Source organism: Periplaneta americana, chromosome 16, assembly GCF_040183065.1.
Source record: "Periplaneta americana isolate PAMFEO1 chromosome 16, P.americana_PAMFEO1_priV1, whole genome shotgun sequence".
Taxonomy (NCBI): domain Eukaryota; kingdom Metazoa; phylum Arthropoda; class Insecta; order Blattodea; family Blattidae; genus Periplaneta; species Periplaneta americana.
Window position 1 is genome coordinate 176,492,554 of NC_091132.1, and position 20,805 is coordinate 176,513,358.

A 20,805-nucleotide genomic window follows, 5' to 3' on the forward strand; every position below is an offset into this window, starting at 1 on the left:
TGACAAGCTACCTTATTTTAATAAATGTTCACTTTAGTGGGATTTATGAATTGGAAATTATTATAAGCAACTGCTTAAGTGTTTCCTTACGATAAGTGTTGACTATGAATTCGGCCCTAAGAAGAGTGTTGTTTGAAGGGATGACATTTATCTGTCGAAACTGGCATAGTTCAATGTGGCTGATAGATTTTTTTTTTTGGGAACTGTAACAGCTTCAAGATAATCATTTTCAATTTGCTTATATTTTATTACATTTGCGATAAGAATTATTAAATCTGCTTGAAGTTTTCACTTATTCTATTTGTAATAGTCAATGGTTATGTATTTCTCTTATTAATCTAATTCCTAACCCATACTGAATAACGCGTCTTTCATTTTTTTAAATATATTTATCATTTCCCTGGCACGGAGGCTAGCTACTACAGAAATTTCTAATTGCACAACTTCCATCGACGCCATTTTATCCTACTAGAAAAAAAAATAACTTGAATATGTCTGAACTGCGACTTGAATTCAGGTTACTTAAAATCACATGACTTGAATTCAAGTTACTTGAAAAGTGTGAAGCTTTAGACGTATGATCAAGTTGCTCGCATATCGGCTTCCCTCACAATCTGGCAACCCTGCCAGGAAGTGGGATTTTGAACACTGCTCCTTGATAATACTATTGAGTTTTATCTCCAGTGATAGAGCTAACTGGTTTTATCTTACTCATTTTTAATTATTTTTCATTCTGTTTCGTATTATAATTTTAATTGTGATATTGAAATTATCTCGTTCCATGTCTCTAGATCTATATCCATAATATGCTTCAACAAAACTATTATTGTCTACAAGCAGAATCTGTGGTCTTCGACTATTTAAATACGCTTGTAAGAAATAGAAATTAAAAATAATGCAGTGAATTGGGAGTTGAAAATCATATTGCAGAAAACTGTGATTAGTGATAACGAGGAATATATTAGCCTATGTGAAATTATATACAGGTGAGTCGTAAGAAAGCCTTTCATTTTATAATGAACAATATTGCGCATGCGTAAATTAGAATGTAATCCTACTGACATGAAAATACCTCGTCAGTTTTGCGACATAACCCCAAGCATGGTTAATAAGTAACGTGGTTAGTAGATATGAAGAACTTGTATTAATGTAATGAGTGTATGTGCAACCGAAGTGCAGGGGTTGTAATAAAAATGTTGCTTTTCTTTCAGCCCATGTTTCTTTGTCTCCTGACATAGAAATGTACTGTATGTATTTTATTTCGTCCTAAGAATCATACAGGATGATAACAACAAAATTAATTTTTGTTTTTCTTGTCACTTTCTAAAGAAAATTGGTAAGTCGTATTCCCCATTTGTTTAAACGCAGAATACTGGAGTGGACGTATAGTACTTTCGTAGAAGTCGTCAGCTGTTCACATACACCACTTTTGTATTGCTCTTACATCTCGTAGATAGTTCTGATAACCTTGATTATGCATCATGTTGGTTTTTGACGGCTTAGGCATAACATAGAAGGGTTATAGCGAATACATACTGGGAAGGTAGCGGGGGTGCTGTATCGTATATATGCTGTCTTTGCAGGTAGAGGAAGCATTAACACACAATTAACAGATAATATGTCATTTTAGTACTCACCTTATATGTATCTCGCTGTCTTCATTCGTACTGTTGAATTGTGCTGTCTCCATTTGTACTGTTGAATTGTCAGTGGGATGTTTTGAAGTAATAAAACACTAATAACCTCTACGTGACCTCTACGGATATCTTCGTATAATTTAAATTGAAATAATTTCCGAATTACATGAATCGATAAACTTTTATCGACAGTTGAAATTGATTGAAATACATTATCGAAGGAATGTCTGGTACAGAATTTTAATGACGAAGTTTTCAACGTTGCTGTGTTCTAATGGTTCATGAGAGACTGCTAAGCGGAAGGTTTCTGGATCGATTCTCATTGATTACAATATGGTAAGTATAATAAATGTATAAGTTGATATAAAAGTGCAGAGAAGATAGTAGAGATATGACGATCTTGGTAGACAGTAGTAGGAAGTGAGAAGAAATGGAGAATAAGGGAGGAAAAATGTCGATTAAAGAGAAAAGAGAAGAGTTTTTGGTAATTTTAAAGATAAGATGAAAAGGTATGATGTCATACAATTCTTCGGCCTTATATCACTTTAATAATCCCCTCAACTAAACCATTAACCTTGTAACATACCTCGGCTTAATGTCACTTAGCTATCCCCTCATTTAACCCATCTAATCCATAAATAAACTTAAATCAGACAATGGTCCCATGACATCATACCTTTCCATAATAGGGTACTTCCTAGTGTTCCTGTCACTGTTATACATTGCATCTGCCTTATATACATGTGGATAAAAGTATTGTAAAAACGACAGACTACCATACAGCAACAGCGGCAAATTGGCATTTTGATATTTCGTATTGATTTAATATTTGCTTAATATTGATAAACCCCTTCATCACTGTCACGAATTCATCGGTTTTATAAAACGTAATGTGCATTCAAATGTAACTGTAACATCAGAACGAAAGAAATGATACCGGCCATTGCATCTCGTTTAGGATGTTTTATTACATCATACATAGTTCATAAAGCTCTGCTAATGTGCTTGTGTTTGTTAGCGTCGAAATAACGGTAACAGCAGAAATAGGCATTAATATGTAGTCAGTTATTGTATTTTGAAATTATATTATAATTCAGACTATCAGTGATCTAAGATGCACTGGTAAATACATCAGTTGACAGCTGCAAACATACATCTGACACTGTTTTCAGTTTTAATCAATGGATGTGATAAAGACGGAACCCGAGTTCGTCTCATTGGGTGTACGACCATGTGATGACGCAGACTTAGAAGAGGGAAATCCTTCATCAGCTGTGAGTCCAATTACTATTTATTTTACTATCCATCTATTCAGTCATGTATTACTGTGCGAGGAGAAAAACACTACCAGAGTATTATAGTTATGAAATTTATGTACGGTAAGTCATTGTGGCCGATCTCATTGCATAGTAAATGTTTAGTTCATAATCTCCCTTAATCTATGGACACTAATGAATCATACCTAACCTAACCAAATTACTGATATGTTATTAAACAGACTGGGAGTGAGTTTATTGGTACAAAACCGATATCTGATTAATAATGTGACTGGTTCTCAGTCAATAAATTGGTATTAAATTGTAACAAAACCAACATAATTCAATTTAAATCCTTCCAAATTCAACGTCGCAAATTTCTAGTGCAATAATTAATAATAGATCCCTATTAGAAACAACAATAACCATATTTCTTGGCTTAAAAATCGATAATGTGTTAAATTGGAAAAATCATATTAAAGAAATTACCCCCAAACTAAATTCAGCTTGTTTTGCTATTAGATGTATGCAAAAGATAGTAAATATCAATACCTTAAAAACAATATACTTCGCATACTTCCACTCGGTAATGAGTTTTGGAATAATATTCTGGGGAAATTCCACAGATAGTAACAATATATTTCTATTACAAAAAAGAGTAATTAGAATAATAGTAGGTGCCAAATCTAGGGAATCGTGTAGGACTATTTAAAAAAACTACAAATAATGTCCACGGTTTGTCAGTATATCTTTTCATTAATAATCTTCCTCGTATGTAATCGTGAAAACTTTGTAACTAATTCAATAGTTCATAGCATAAATACACGTCAAAAAATGACTTTCATACACCATTGGCAAGTCTATCGTGCTATCAAAAAGGAGTGCATTATATGGCAGTAAAAATGTTTAATAGCCTCCCTATCGATATAAAAAATGAAACTCAAAACATATTATTATTTAGGGACAAATTAAAGAAGTACCTAATTTCTCATGCCTTCTATTCTGTAGGTGAATTCATGACATTCAATAACACTTCATGAAATTGATACTAAAACTATGTGTTGTACTAGTAGACTATATTGTAAATCTCGTCTGTATATATTTCATCTAGACTGGCCACAGTATATTAAGCAGATATTGCTTTGTACCAATAAACCCACTCCCAGTCTGTGCTGCGTCATTTCTTATACGCAATATTGGGCCTATAATGTCTTTATGTTCTGCAGGAAGAGAACTTGCCAGTTCCTCATATTTCCCAGATAAAGTTGGAGAGCCAGGATCCCAGCTGCCCTCTCACAGCAGAAGTGAAAATTGAAGAAACTCCGGTGCCATTTACATTTCCTGTGGTGAAGTGTGAATCTGAGGTAAGTGGAGTCTATTGATTGTTTAGTTCTGTGCTCACTTGTTCTGCCATCAACACCTACACAGAACTTCACTCACAATGACCATATTTCTCCGAAGTCACAGAAGGACATGTAATGTGTATGTATGCAGCAAACACTGACATAAAATTTGTTCATCGTGATGTTATACTAGCAGATAAGTCTATAAAAAAACTTTTCTGTTAATAAGTTGAAAAACATAAATACACGATTTATTAATTTGGAAAGGAACAACTGGATAATACCCACGGCAGACCAATATCGATAGTCGACACTACTTGCTAGCCACTAGTCACTGGGCCATACCGAGCCGTGCCAAACAAAAGACAATCGAAATGGTGATAGTCAAATTAGGAGTGGATCAGGACAGCACGTTTGCACATCTCCTTTTTATGTTAGGTTCTTTTCAAACTAAAATGACGAGTGAAGCGTAAGACAGTTAAAATTAATCTAACCTAATCTAACCTAACCTAACCTTTTTATGTTAAGTTAGGTTAGGTTAGAGTAATTTTAACTGTACGTTTCACTCGTCATTTCAGTTTGAAAAGAACCTAACCTAACATAAAAAGGAGATGTGCAAACGTGCTGTCCTGATCCACTCCTGTCAAATTCGCTACTATATTCTTAAATAATTCACTCCATTTGTCAAGTTCAAGGTTTTTTGTAGTACAACGGCGGTTTTTTTAATGCATTAAAAGAAAATGCAGATGTAGTAAGATCATAAACTAGGTTATCACAAGGAAATGAACAGGAAAAAAAGGTGTGTTTCACGGAATATTATTAAAATGACGAAAGTAAATTTCCGGTTAATGTTCGCCAAAGCGTAAAGTTTGTAATTATGACCGCGTTGCTGTTTTATTTCTGGCCTAGAGAAAAAAACCTAGTCTTTTACGAAAAAAAAAAAAAAATTAGGGACCATGAAATTATTCACTGCTTTCATTATAGGCCTATCATAGTTTATCAATATTACGAATCAAAAACTGTCATATTATATAATTTTAACTACTACATGGACGAATGAAATAAAATTTTATGTTAAAATTAAAAAGTTTCGTCAAATACATGCAAATGATAACATTTATATTACATAATATGTAAATGAACTTCGTGTTAAAATCTCCTGTCACTTCCCTATCCCTAAACTAACCTAACCAAAGCTAAGCTACGCTAACCTAACCTAACAAAGCTAACCTAACCTCACCTAACCAAAGCTAGCCTAAGCTGACGTAACCAAAGCTAAGCTAAGCTAAGCTAACCTGACCTAACCTAACCTAACCTACTCCCATTCCTCGACCTCATATCAATTATCACGTGCAGCTCGCGACAGGATCATATTACCTGTCTGCACATGCGCGAACTTGATTAATAAAAACCTGAACTAACCAAACCTAACCTTCTTATACTCGTAACCGGAGCAAGAAGGGATCTCAGTTAATTAATCTGCAATGTACACGCGAAAATAAATTCAAGTAAGGATCATGCTCCCACTGCATGAGAGGTCCGCGCATGCGCTACAGCAAAACTGTTTCTGTCCCGAGCCTCTCATCTAAGCCAGTCATAATTTACTCGCAGTATTTACGCATACACATTGTCCCTAACAGTGGTGCTATCTCTCAATAATGTTCAGAACAAAGGAGGTAGACAGAGAGAGGAGAAAAAAAAAGAAATATAGCAAAACTGTTTTGTCTCGAGTCTCTCACCTAAGCCACGTAATAAGTCACGTAATCTACTTGCAATATATTTGCGCAAATACACTTTGTAGCTAACACTGGTGCTATCTCTCAGTAATGTTCAGAACGAAGGAGGCAGAGAGAGAGAGAGAGAGAAAACAAATTTCTCCCGCCAACTACGCCACACACCAACGTCATATTCTTATGTTGGTGACATTGTGTATTTAGTTAAATTTGGCGGTAAACGTAATGGCACAGTTCAAAGTGACCGTGGTAATTGTCCAGTTTAGCGATTAATTTTAATTTGTGTATTAAAATTACTGCAGTGCCTTCAGCAAGGTTATGTGCTGTTGAATGTGCCTGTGTGGCAACTGGAAGCCTGCCACCTGCTGGCATTGTTCCATTGACTCTCCCGCTAGACTGAATTTGAGTACTTGCTTTGATATAGGTGGACATGTTCCGTATCGAAGTAGTATTGTATTTCCTTCGAGTCCACACTTGTAGAGTAACGGTTAGCGTATCTGGCCGCGAAACTAGGGTTCGATTCCCTGTCGAAGTAAGTTATCTGGTTGAGGCTTTTTCCAGGGTTTTCCCTCAACCCAATATGAGCAAATGCTGGGTAACTTTCGGTGCTGGACTCCGGACTCATTTCACCAGTATTATCACCTTCATCTCATTCAGACGCTAAATAACCTAAGCTGTTGATAAAGCATCGTAATATAACCTTACTTACTTACTGGCTTTTAAGGAACCCAGAAGTACATTGCCGCCCTCACATAAGCCCGCCATTGGTCCCTATCCTGAGCAAGATTAATCCAGTCTCTATCATCATATCCCGCCTTCCTCAAATCCATTTTAATATTATCTTCCCATATACGTCTCGGCCTCCCTAAAGGTCTTTTTCCCTCCGGCCTCCCAACTAACACTCTATATGCATTTCTGGATTCTCTCATATGTGCTACATGTCCTGCCCATCTCAGATGTCTGGATTTAGTGTTCCTAATTATGTCAAGTGAAGAATACAATGCGTGCAGTTCTGTGTTGTGTAACTTTCTCCATTATCCTGTAACTTCATCCCTCTTAGCCTCAAATATTTTCCTAAGCACCTTATTCTCAAACACCCTTAAGCTATGTTCCTCTCTCAAAGTCAGAGTCCAAGTTTCACAACCATACAGAACAACCGGTAGTATAATTGTTTTATAAATTCAGATTTTTTGACAGCATACTGGATGAGAAAAGCTTCTGAACCGAATAATAACAGGCATATCCCATATTTGTTCTGTTTTTAATTTCCTCCCGAGTATCATTTATATTTGTTCCTGTTGCTCCAAGATATTTGAACTTCTCCACCTCTTCAAAAGATAAATCTCCAATTTTTATATTTCCATTTCGTACAGTATTCTTGTCACGAGACATAATCATATACTTTGTCTTTTCGGGATTTACTTCCAAACCTATCTCTTTACTTGCTTCCAGTAAAATTCCCGTGTTTTCCCTAATCGTTTGTGGATTTTCTCCTGACATATTCACGTCATCCGCATAGACAAGAAGCTGATGTAACCCGTTGAATTCCAAACCCTCTCTGTTATCCTGAACTTTCCTAATGGCATACTCTGGAGGAAAGTTAAAAAGTAAAGGTGATAGTGCATCTCCTAGCTTTAGCCCACAGTGAATTGGAAACGCATCTGACAGAAAATGACCTATACGAATTCTGCTGTACATTTCACTGAGACACATTTTAATTAATCGAACTAGTTTCTTGGGAATACCAAATTCAATAAGATTATCATATGAAACTTCTCTCGTAACCGAGGAATATAACCTACTAAAAAATATTTCCTTTGATTTAACTTGGTAAGGAGTTGAGTAGAAAAGTGTAAAATATTATTACTGTTACTTTTAGTGATATTAGTGTCATAATACCGCAAGATGTGTTCAGTTCCAGAAAAAAAAAAAGGCCCGCCTTAATTTTTTAAGTTCTAAAATCAACACGTTACGCATACTCAGTGCTTCAAAACAGTTGTACACACGAGATCGCTTTGGCAGTTATTGAAGTTAATTTTACTTTAATCGTTTTCGTAACCGGAAAGGTATTTAAAAAGATTCGCTGGAATTAGATCTGTTCTTAATATAGTGCATATCAAAAGTCCGGTAACACATTCAATATTTTATTACACAAAAACTACAAATGATAGCACTTTGAAACATACGTCAGTTTAAAGTCAAACTCTCAAAATTCTGTTTACACCTATGTGTGAACCACGAGTGACTCGAGATGTCCAAACGATAATCAAACTCTTCCCATACCCTTTTCAACATATCCTCTGTGACCGTGGCGGCAGCTTCTCGAATTCTGGTTTTTAGTTCCTCTAAATCACGTGGCAAAGGCGGTACAAACACACGGTCCTTTAGTTACCCCACTAGAAAAAAAGTCACATGCAGTCATATCAGGTGACCTTGGTGGCCATGTCATGAAACATCTGTCCCTTACTCCAGCACGTCCTATTCAACGATCAGACATCTCCGTATTCAGGTAAGCACGAACTGCATTGTGGAAATGTGGCGGAGCCCCATCTTGCTGAAAGATGAAATCGTCATCGGGATCTTGTCTAAGTTGAGGCACCAACCATTGCTCCAACATGTCCAGATATGAATGTCCAGTCACAGTAGCCTCAATGAAGAAGAAAGGTCCGTACAGTTTTTGTTGTGACAACGTGCAGAAAACATTCACCTTTGGTGAATCACGCTCATGTTCAAAGATTCTGTGAGGTTTCTGTGTACCCCAAACACTATAGTTGTGCTTGTTAATTTTCCCACTTGTATGGCATGTCGCTTCATCGCTGAAAATTAAGCGGCTGCATAACTTTGAGAGTTTGACTTTAAACTGACGTGTATTTGAAAGTGCTATCATTAGTAGTTTTTGTGTAATAAAATATTAAAAGTGTTACCAGACTTTTGATATGCCCTGTAGTAGATGAATATTTATAAATTGTTTAGTAAAACAGAATGATGGTAAACGAGATTAATCTGCATAACTAATTAAAGAAATCTCTTTGCTCAACAGTAGTTGAACCAAGAACTTCGTAGTCTGTGAGGAGGCACACTAGTACAGAGGTATCGGGATGCTTGAGATGAACTCTCATTCTGCATTGTACATGTGATTTACGAAGGTTTTGCATATAATATCAAATTTCGTTACCGGTGTGTTTTATCATTTAAACTGTTTATCGGTGGTTCTGAGTTCCAAGCATGCCTGCCTCTGCTATGTTTATTACTTTCAGGAAGACACTTTCGGCTTCGTTGCAGCGAAAGAGGAGAATAAGCTTGAAGTAACGACTGAGGAATATGAAAACCTGACAGATAGGTGAGTGTGGTGTGTTTGTCTACATTTGTGCTTGAACTCCCTTGTTCAGATAAATGAGAATTAAGCTGAGGACATTTAGGCATTAAACATTAAGCCTAAATAGGTATTAAAATAGACACTGTCAAAATTAGTATTAACTACTTAACTATTTAAAATTTATATTATGTACTGATTCAGGAGTTCTGAGTAATATTAAAAAGGAGAGTTACTGTATTTGGAAAATCCAGTTTGTTATTGATCTCAATTTTGTGAAAATTGATTTTTTGTATTGTATTTGTTTACATTCCATGATATTCGTGTATCACTTCACAGCAAAAATAAGGAACATATGAAAAGAATCTTAATATTAGTATAAAGTCTTAATTATAGTCACAGTCTAGTTGAAATATATACGGAAGAGTTTTACAGTATAGTTTGCTAGTACAATACAATGTTTTAGTATCAATACTTAATACAAGACAGAAGTATTTATCAAGCATTGTTGAATGTCATGAATGCACCAACAGAATAGAAGGTGTGAGAATTTAGGTAGTTACTTAATTTGGTCCTAACTAATCTTATGGTTTGAGTTAGATTTTTTATATGCATAGGAAGACTTGACTTTTTTTCTGACATATAATCTTCTGTTTTTTTGCTAGTACGACAGATTTACTGATAGATTATGAAAGTAATTTATTGTCACGTATTTATGCTGTGAACTGTTGAATTAGTTACAAAGTTTCACGATTAAATACGAGAAAGATTATTGATGAAGAAATATACTGACAAGGCATGGGCATTTGTAGTTTTTTGAACATGATTCCCTAGATTTGGCACCTACTACTCTAATTATTCTTTTTTGTAGTAGGAATATATTGTTACTATCTGTAGAATTTTCCCAGAATATTCGAAAACTCATTACCGAGTGTAAGTATGTAAAGTATATTATTTTTAAGTTATTGATATTTACTTTCTCTAGCATAGATACAATAGCAAAACATTCTGAATTTAGTTTGCGGGTAATTTCTTTAATACGAAATTTTCCAATTTAACACATCTGGGATTTATTGTTATTCTTTGGATTATTCATGTGAATACTTAGTGTTATTTTTACATTGATTTCCTTTCAATTTATTAATTTTGGATAGTAATATTTTTGCATTTTGAATATTTATTAAGTAGTTTAATATAATATTGTCAATTTGTAAGCCAAGAAAGTAAATAGTTGTTTATATTAGGGACCTGTTATAATTGTAATATGTAATTAGAAAACAGGTTTACTTTGTCGCATTTTCCTGTAACTTATATTTTTAAATACTTACCATTTTCTTAGGAACCATTTGAGGTAACTGGAGGAAACTTCGCATGCTATCTTATTTTTGAGTAGATTCGAAGTTATTGTGAAATATGGTCTCTTATTTTTTTTTACATACGAAGAAGTCTGATTTGTTATCCGAATATTTTTTATTTAAAATGTTATAAATCGTAAACCAGAGGAATAACGAAAAACCTTTGCACAATGTTATATTTGTGTTCTATTAAGCAGAAAAAAAATTATAGTTTTTTCATCAACCAGTTTTTCATAAAAAAAATTTATATGTATAATAATGCATTTTTTTAATTAAAAAAATTTATGCATAAAAAACATGAAAAAATCACAGATCCTTGCCACACAATTATAAATTAATAAGCAAAATTTCATAGTTCTAGGAGCAACAGATTAGAAGATATAAATCATTATCTGAAACTTTACATTTTGACCTAAAGTATGTTAGTCTTATACCACTGATGATGATGATATATTGTTAACCATTAGTTTATTTATATGAATAAAATATTTCAATGGACATTAATGATAAAGACTGGGAAGAGATAAGTGCAAAGGCTGTGTTTTATATGAACTAGTAATTAATTAATGCTTTGTTTTTCTAAATGCAACACGTGTTTTGTTTCATGGGGATGGGACACACTCACCATATTGGTTTGGAAGGTTTATCATGTCGTCATACATACTACACACAACTCAACAATATTATTATACCAATAATCATACACAGCTGTTGTTTGGGAATACAATTAAATTTAACTGAAAGAAGCAGCTAGAAGTTTACATTTATTTGCTTCCTTGTTACGTTTTTAAAGACATTGATGTTAATAAAAGAGTGATTGTTGCTTCCAATAATTGTACAACGTGATGTACATACAAATAGGAAAAAGAACGGAAGTAAAATAAGATCTTGAGGTGTCTATAATATACTGGTAATGTTTTAAATATAAGATTTTTGGTCATCAGTATTGATTTCATATGGACTATGTTTTTGTGCCTTAAATATGGGACACCTGTACAATATGGGACACTGGCCACTGTAGGACATTGTGCGAGATAGGGCCAAGATGTTGAACACACAGCACTAAGAGGAGCCACAGTCATAATGTCCAAATGAAAATGTCCGTAGCAAAAATGTCCAAACACAAAAATGTCCAATATTAATATGTCCAAACCAAAAATGTCCAAACACAAAAATGTCCTATGTCCGAAGCAAAAATGTCCAAACACAAAAATGTAAAGTACAAATAGCAAGTTACCTGGTTGAGGTTTTTTCCGGGGTTTTCCCTCAACCGAATACAAGCAAATGCTCGGTAACTTTCGGTGCTGGACCTCGGACTCATTTCACCGGCATTATCACCCTCATTTCATTCAGATGCCAAATAACCTAGATGTTGATACAGCGTCGGAAAATAACCCAATAGAAGTGGAGTGAGGCTGACGTCGTATTTCCCCTACTTTCGTCTTCTGCAACCTGCTGTATGCATACATAGTCTCTGTGGGTAAATTCCTATCTTTAATTATTACCTAAAGAATAATACATTTATCTTCGGACATTTTTATATTTGACATTTTTCAGTTTGGACATTTATGGTTTGGACATATTTGTACTGGACATTTTTCACTTTGGACATTTTCGTATTGGACATTTTTCACTTTGGACATTTTTCACTTTGGACATTTTTCTATTGGACATTTTGCCCTTTGGACATTTTTCCCTTTGGACATTTTGCACTTTGAACATTTTTGTATTGGACATTTTGCAACTTTGGACATTTTGCCCTTTGGACATTTTGCACTTTGGATATTTTTCTTTTGGACATTTTGCCCTTTGGACATTTTTGTATTGGACATTTTGCAACTTTGGACATTTTGCCCTTTGGACATTTTGCACTTTGGATATTTTTCTTTTGGACATTTTGCAACTTTGGACATTTTGCCCTTTGGACATTTTTGTATTGGACATTTTGCAACTTTGGACATTTTGCCCTTTGGACATTTTGCACTTTGGATATTTTTCTTTTGGACATTTTGCAACTTTGGACATTTTGCCCTTTGGACATTTTTGTATTGGACATTTTGCAACTTTGGACATTTTGCCCTTTGGACATTTTGCACTTTGGATATTTTTCTTTTGGACATTTTGCAACTTTGGACATTTTGCCCTTTGGACATTTTTGTATTGGACATTTTGCTTCGGAACAGCTAAGACACTCTTTGTTTAGTAATTTTTGTCGATTAGAAACGCCTCGTGACGTCTGCCGTCATTTGCTATATCTTTTGTTAATCATGTCGGTGTGGGTAGCGCAGTCGGTATAGCGCTTGCCTTCTGTGCTCAAGGTTGCGGGTTCGACCCCTTTCGATGGCATTTAAGTGTGCGACAGGCGATAGATTTACTGACAGAATTAAAGCACATCGGCGATGCTGATATAATCTCGGCAGTTTTGAGCGTCATTGAAATAAACCATAATTTCACACTTTTGTTAATCATGTATGTTAATTTGCTTTCACGGCATTATTTTATTCCAGCATTCGGATATCTGATAGGAATGAGACACCCCAAGTGAATCACACGTTTATTGGTAATTATTTGCCAGAGAATCCTGCATATGAATGTTTGAATGAGGAACTCGGAGCAAACAACGACACACAGTCACAATCTGGGTGTCACACATCCAGTCAATTTAAGTGTGATGTATGTGACAGGAGCCTCAAGACTCTCCGAAATCTCAAAAAACATTTGGAGGTACACGTTCGAGAGAAGAACTTGAAATGCGATATCTGTGGGAAAAGTTTCTCGAAGTCGGGAAATTTAAAAGTTCATAAGCGTAAACACACGGGCGAGAAGCCATATAAATGTGACACCTGTGGAAAATTTTTTTCGGACTTTTGGAATCTTCAAGCTCATACACGTGTACACACTGGGGAGAAGCCATTCAAATGCGAAATTTGTGGGAATTGTTTCTCAAAAAAGATCAACCTTAGAGATCATATACGCACTCACACGGGCGAGAAGCCATATAACTGTGATATCTGTGGAAAAACATTCTCAATGTCTGGAAATTTAAAGCGTCATAAACGTGCACACACGGGTGAGAAACCATTCAAATGCGTTATCTGCGGTGTTTCTTTCTCACTATGTAAAAGTCTCAGAATACATTTGCGTAAGCATTTGGATCTTAAGGTTCTTACGTGCGGATTTTGTGGGGAAAGTTTTCCAGATTCAGATGAACTCAAAGTGCATTTACGCACTCATACCAGAGAGAAACAGTTTAAATGCGATGTTTGTGGGTTAAGTTTCTTATATTTGCGAATGCTGAAAGTGCATGCTCGTAAGCATACGGGCGAAAAACCGTTCAAATGCGAACACTGTGGTAAGTGTTTTTCTGATGGAGGAAATCTGATAGTTCATAAACGTACCCACAGCGGTGCGAAACCATTCATATGCGATGCTTGTGGCAAGTGTTTCAAGCAATCAGGTCATTTAAAAGTACACATACGTTCTCACACAGGAGAAAAACCTTTCAAATGTAATAATTGTGGGAAAAGCTTTTCACAATCCGGAAAACTCGCAGCCCATAGACGCACGCACTCTGGAGATAAATGACAAATGTAATATAACATACAGAGTGCTTAAAAAATTGAGGGCATAATTCATGTATGCGTTCCTCGTATGTAGACAAAAAAAAAGTTCGTTATAACATGTATCCGGAAATGCTGGGTTTACAAGTTATGGCTTCGGAAGAATGATATTCACCGGAACGTTTTTTTTCCGCAGGTAGTTGTCTTTATAGCAGATGTTCAAAATGTCCATCTCCTGCTTGAATACAGGTCTCGCATCGATGCCGTATGATCCTACGAACACAATCCCAAATTCCAGGAGTATTCGTATTTTCTCACAACCTGCCACAACTGGATTCCAAAGGGTTTCCATGTCAGGCACTGGAGACGAATACACCAATGATTTTAAATGGCCTCACAAGTAGAAATCGATAGGGTTAAAATCGGGTGAGCGTGGAGGCCAAGCAATTGGGCCACCTCTACCTATCCATCGATTAGTGTACCTCTCCTGGTACAAACGACGAGCCAGCGCACCATTGCCGTCCGCCTTACCGTACATGAACTGCAGTTCTGTCAGCTTCTGATTTGGGTACATGTTACGCTGTACAACGTCAAACACAACACTCAATATACCCTTCGTCTTGGAATTAACTGTCAGAGTGTCCTCTGTTAATACATTTAGTCACGGCACCTACCTGCGGGAAGAAAAACGTTCCAGTGAAATTACTGTTTTGAAGGCAATAACTCGAAAACCAAGCATTTCCGGACGCTTGTTTTAATGAACTTTTTGTATTGTCTACATATCAGGAATACATATCTAAAATTATGCCCTGTCTTTTTGAAACATTGTACAAAAGTCCATGTACGCACACCTTCACGCTTAGACCGATAGTTGCCAAAGTTTGCACATTTAACCTTCATAACCTGGAGGAGAACATAGGCTGCATTATAATTGAACGTTAAATTATTGAAAACAATAAAAATTAGAAAGACATACGTTCAAGCATGCATGTGTAACATAAGTTGAACGTCATCCAATCAAATGAGAAATGTGGTGAAGCGCATCTTTGCTCCGTTGTAAATGCTGTCATATTGCTACTGAAACATTAAATAAAATAACATTAAATTAAAATTATGTAAATGAGAGACTATCTTTTGTGTCATGTCGCATGAAAATATACAATATAATATTGCATAAAACACATTTTTGTTTAATATCTGAGTATTCAAAATCAAGCATAATAGGCAGCAAACATGAAAGTATTTATAACATATAAATTCAACTACTTTACTACATAGCTCTCTGTAGTGTAGTGATTCAGTGAAAGGCTTTGGTGTAGGGTGGGACGGATGCGAACCTGAGGTCAACTGATTTTTTTTATTATTTTGTTAATTTATTTACATTATTTTAGATACGTTATTTTATTTTAACCCCACATAAATGGGGTTTTACTACATAATATATCTGTATTATTTTATTTATGCCGCCTTCAAACTAAGTTAGCATAAAATTATGTGAATGTACGTATGCAAGCTCACTGAAAATAATGGTGTACTAATTCTAAAATTTATGTCCTTCAAAATATTATAGTTCATGTGTTATTTCTAAGTTATATCTATTATTTTAGATACGTTATTTTATTTTAACCGACATAATGGGAGTTTTATTACATAAATAATATATCTGTAGTACTTTATTTATGCTATCTCAAATAAATTTACCACAAAATTATGTGAAGGTACGTACGTAAGGTAACTGAAAATAACAGTGTATTAATTGTAAAATATATGTCTTTTAAAATATTGTTATTCATGTCCGAATGTGTGTTATTGCTAAATTGTATCTGTATTGTTATAACGCGAATGTATAGTAATATGTATGTTAAGTCTACTGGAAAGAACAATCTGTTAAATTTTAAAATACGCCTGTCTCAAATTATTATTCTCAAAGAAAAAAATAATGTATTCCGAGATTATTCTGTATTCTATGCATAAAGTAAGAATGGCATAATTAATATACCGTATTATATTATATTTATAAGACATAGTTTTTCAAGTCGTAGTTAAAAAACCGGGTATGACATAAGCGAGCATAAAGTGGACAAGGGGTATAAAATTCTCCAATCCTATTTTATACTTATTTTTTACTTATATATTGATTCTTTGATACGACCGGTAAAGAGGTAAATTTTAACTCAACACGATACTCTAAAAGGTTTAGACTGGAAACAAGAGAATTCTATATTTATCGTCACCTGTCTTTAAACGTCAAGCGAAAGCACACGTAGATAGGAAATTAGATTAAATTTGTGTGTCATCACAGCTTTAGATCAATGTAGAACATTGAGTCACTGCTAAACAAATGTAATGGGACTGAGGGGATGTTTTTATTTAGCTAAACTACAAGACAAACTTAATTAAAAGCAAAAACAGTAAGGCACATGATGCCATCTTTTCTTTTTGCTGACTGATCTTCAGCTGTTTGAAATTGTGTTAATCTTGGCAGGCGTTTTGGCTATGAAGGTCATTAATTCGTATAAGGACTATATATAAAGATTCATCTTTAGAGACCAGGAAAGCTTAGTAAAGACAGCAATTCGTTTTGGTTTTCTGTACTTGAGTTGCAGACATCTTAAGTCAAGAACCAAAAAGGAAAACCCGGGCAATGCCGGGTGCTTTCAGCTAGTATGTAATATTTGTGGAAAAATATTTTTGATGATCAGGTTATGCAAGAAAACGTTTACGTGTGTACATTGTATTTTCTAAACTCAAATGAGTATTTCTCATAAGAGTTTCAAACTCTTAATTTTTGTGAAAGAAGTGCAAGAAAAAAACTTTCAGAGGGTATATCGTTTTGTCAAGTTGTACAGAAAGGCGTTTTAAACGTTACATAAGTCAGAATACAGTTGAGAATTTATTCTTATGCAGTATCTTTTCTAATGAGTTATGGTAATTGTATGTATGTGTCTTTATATCTGTGTATGTTTATTGTTATAAAATTATATACAATTTATATATCATATAATGATAGTTCTTTCATATTACTGTTTTCCAAAAACTCACCTTAAATATTTCCTATACGATATCAACTGTTATATCTTTGTTGTTTGTAAACGATTGCCTATTTTACGTTATATAACTAATGCTTATTAATACAGAGACATCATTTTATTTTTACTAACATTTTTAATATTAACCTGGCTATACCTTTGGATTAATAGTTCATAGTCGGAAACACCGTTTGCTACCCCCTTCCACGATTGAAGTTCGATGATACTGGCGTAAAATACAAACAAATCACTTTACTAAGCATAGGAGGGAAGAAAAGTAGTTTATCCATTTACGTAAACTAGGAAACATCGTAATTCTGAGTTTGATAATTATCATTAGGTTTTTGTTTAATCAAAATACAGTACAGTATTAACAATAAGTGTTTTTACTCACGAATTGAGCTATCCATTCGGATGTATTCATTATGCAGTGTATATTATACTGCCTACAGCACATTAGCGTACAATATAGAGAATGAAGTTAAATTGAAAAGTAATCATAATGTGGATATTTAAAGACATTTTTGAAAATGGTGGCCGTTCATTTCTATACAGGCTTCAGTTCTTTTGTGCATATTATCGCACTATAGACTATTGCATCTAATCCCAATTAGCAGTTTCGTTCTTCGTACTAGTAGGCCTAACTCATGTTGAAATAATTCTATACCTATTATATAAAAGAGTACCCTATGTACTGTAAATTCAATCTTCACTTTTGTCCGACCCGCACAGATAACATTAGGCCTACTCAGACATGCTATCTACTTCCGTCCAAGTGGTTATGTCGCAGGATCGTAGAAAGGGGGGAAATCACGTGACAGTTAATTACTTTAATTAAGTTCTTTAAACAGTTGCGGGTGACGTAGGCAAATGGACGACAGTACCTGTGCGAAAATATGATTCAATATTGAAAACTCTTTCGTCACTGGAAAACGCGAACATTTTTCTAGAACGTACTATACTCACTAACTCAATACTGTTTGTGTTTACTACGACCTTAAGGAGACTTTGACTGTATACGCTTGGTTCTGTGAGGAAAACAGTTGGAAGCTTACTAGTAGAGGGGGTGGGAGTGAAGTACATTCAAAAACTCAACTACAATAAAAATTGAAGTAAAAATAAAATGATGTCCCTGTATATGCTAGATGGGTTCAAGTTCTAAGGTCTCCGATTTTTTTCTCGGAACTGGGAGCAGATAGAAACGTGTGGTTTGGCTTAAAAGTCGCGGGCACTCTTTGTGAATGCGTGACAGAGAGATGATAGCAGAAATTCTGATACTTCAAATGGCGACGTTCTCGTTACAGGAACAGCGTGTAATCATTCGTTTTCTCCATTTGAGTGGCGTGACAGCTATTGAAATTCATTGTGCGAGACATTTATGTATGTATGTCGGCCTCGCACCAGCCTATCTGACGTGATTATGCGAGTGCAGAAACTCGTTCTGGAGGATCGCCAGTTCACTGTGGAATATATCGCCTCAAAAGTTGGCATTTCCGGGGATCTGTGCATACAATCCTGAATGAAGACTTGAAAATATAATGCAACAGTTTCTTCGTGGAAACAACTTTGAAGTAGTTGCTCAAGCTCCCTACTCACCTGACCTGGCTCCTAGCAATTTTTGGCTCTTTGTAACAGTGAAGGACACTGTACGGTCGCACATTCTCCAGTGGCGCCGCGTCCACACCTGTGGAGTAACGGTTAGCACGCCTAGCCGCGAAACCAGGTGGCCCGGGTTCGATTCCCGGTCGGGGCAAGTTACCTGGTTGAGGTTTTTTCCGGGGTTTTCCCTCAACCCAATATGAGCAAATGCTGGGTAACTTTCTGTGCTGGACCCCGGACTCATTTCACCGGCATTATCACCTTCATCTCATTCAGATGCTAAATAACCTAAGATGTTGATAAAGCGTCGTAAAATAACCTACTAAAATAAAAAAAAAATCCAGTGGCGCCGCTGTTGCATCAGCAACTTTCCAGTTATCAAAACAGACCTCTAAAAAGCTTTTGCAGCATCGACATTGTGAAAAATACGTACTTCTGCAGGGAGATTACTTTAAGAAGTGACAAGTGTCAAATTTTTAGGGAAAATCGGAGACCTTAGACCTTGAATACACCTCGTATTTACTTTTAGCATAGTTTTCTCTTCCCATTCCGTCTTTATTATATATAAAATTTTTCCTACCTTCTTCATTTTTTTTTCATTTAAATTTCGCTGTTCCTACATTCAGGTTTAGCATTGATTCTTCAATAAATGCTTTCCTTGTTCTCTCATTATCAAGATTGTATAATATGTATCGTGTCTTGTAGAATGGGAATAAATGAGGGATATACATGTAGAAGGGACATTATCCACTTGTAAAAAATTACAGAAATGAAAAAAAAAAACTGATAATTGCACAAATACTTGTGCAATTCCTGATTTCATTTCACTAACTCATTAAAATTTAATGAAAACGTTTATACCCATAGGTTGTAGTTATAAAAATCATTAGAAGTAAATGAATAGTAATATTTTAAAATGGATAATGTCCCCTTTGAATGAAAATTATGGATAATGTACCTTTTGAAAAAAAATGGTTTTATTATAAAAAGAAATGAATTTGCATTTCAAAACTGCATACAAGATTTTAACAAAAAATATTAAATTGCTAAAAACTGGAGAATCTCTAGTAGCTTCACACATGGCATCCATCATCTTGGCCCATATTTTGATCTTGACCTGCATCAATGATGAACTTGAACAATTTTAGCTCCTCGTCATTTCGCCAGTCTGCTTCATAATAATTATTTTGAAGATTATCAGTATTTTCCTTTTAATCTTTCTTTATACTGTTGTCTTTGGTGATTATAGGAAGTCCTAAGTTACTGCAGGTTTTCCCTGGCTTACAGGTGGATCCTCAAAGTAACATTGTGTATAAAATGGAGTAACACGAAAATGGTCACCTTAATTTGTGTTCAGTAAATATTAGTATTGAAATCCGTGTGGTTTTTATTTTGTTTTAAACAACAACGTAACTACTATGAATAAGCCACTAAAACTTACCATACTTCCTTGGCTCACGCTTCACTGTCCAGGAGTCTTCGATATTTTCCTTGTTACCCCTCCCACAGGTACAGGTGTTGGATTTTGTTCCATTTGCACTGTTTTAATTTATTTTAATGACTAAAAATGAACACAATTATAATAAAACTCACACTCAAAGGAGTTGAAACTTATCACAGTGATGCTCTTGCAATCACCTTTGTTGTTGACAACATGTGACTCCATTCATGTCTCCTATTGGTGAAGAGGTTAATGTACCTTTAGCAGTAAAGTGCTGCATGGATAGTGTCCCTTGTGTAAAAATTCGCTATAATTGGTATGTATTCTAATGGGGATAATGTCATTTTTGACGCAATATACAACCGCCAGACGATGAAGGTTTACTTGCAGAATATGGTAGCAACACTAACTTAATTTGAAAAAAAAAAAAAAAGTGGATAATGCTCCTATTGCATCTATACATTTCAGTCCACACTTGTGGAGCAACGGTCAGCGCGTCTGGCTGCGAAACCAGGTGGCCCGGGTTCGAATCCCGGTCG

The 20,805-nt window shown here is 35.1% G+C and overlaps 2 protein-coding genes across 4 annotated transcripts in view; one reads left to right on the forward strand and one right to left on the reverse strand.

Moving 5' to 3' along the window:
* The window catches only part of LOC138692035 (zinc finger and BTB domain-containing protein 49-like), a 61,598-nt gene extending 59,854 nt beyond the window's left edge, over positions 1-1,744 (reverse strand). The window contains exon 1 of the mRNA XM_069814861.1: positions 1,638-1,744. The gene's annotated coding sequence lies outside the window, so the exon portion shown is untranslated. The remainder of the gene's footprint in view (positions 1-1,637) is intronic.
* On the forward strand, positions 661-20,543 carry LOC138692034 (zinc finger protein 235-like). Of its 3 annotated transcripts, none has more exons than XM_069814856.1 (5): positions 661-986; positions 2,810-2,911; positions 4,120-4,257; positions 9,227-9,309; positions 20,113-20,543. In XM_069814856.1, the coding sequence occupies exons 2-5, from the start codon at positions 2,819-2,821 to the stop codon at positions 20,183-20,185; spliced, it is 387 nt and encodes a 128-aa protein (XP_069670957.1). In that variant the 5' UTR covers positions 661-986; positions 2,810-2,818; the 3' UTR covers positions 20,186-20,543. The 3 variants fall into 3 exon arrangements, with proteins under 3 accessions (XP_069670957.1, XP_069670955.1, XP_069670956.1); XM_069814854.1 differs by lacking the exon at positions 20,113-20,543 and adding an exon at positions 13,145-15,376 and having other exon boundaries at positions 663-986; XM_069814855.1 differs by lacking the exons at positions 661-986; positions 20,113-20,543 and adding exons at positions 1,040-1,973; positions 13,145-15,376.
* Positions 20,544-20,805: the final 262 nt, after the last annotated feature.

Excerpts from the sequence above, each read along its gene's own strand:
- LOC138692034 (XM_069814854.1), top strand. The coding sequence starts at position 2,819 with ATGGATGTGATAAAGACGGAACCCGAGTTCGTCTCATTGGGTGTACGA. Across the intron at positions 2,912-4,119 it reads AGGGAAATCCTTCATCAGCT|GAAGAGAACTTGCCAGTTCC; the intron begins GTGAGTCCAATT and ends TATGTTCTGCAG. Across the intron at positions 9,310-13,144 it reads TATGAAAACCTGACAGATAG|CATTCGGATATCTGATAGGA; the intron begins GTGAGTGTGGTG and ends ATTTTATTCCAG.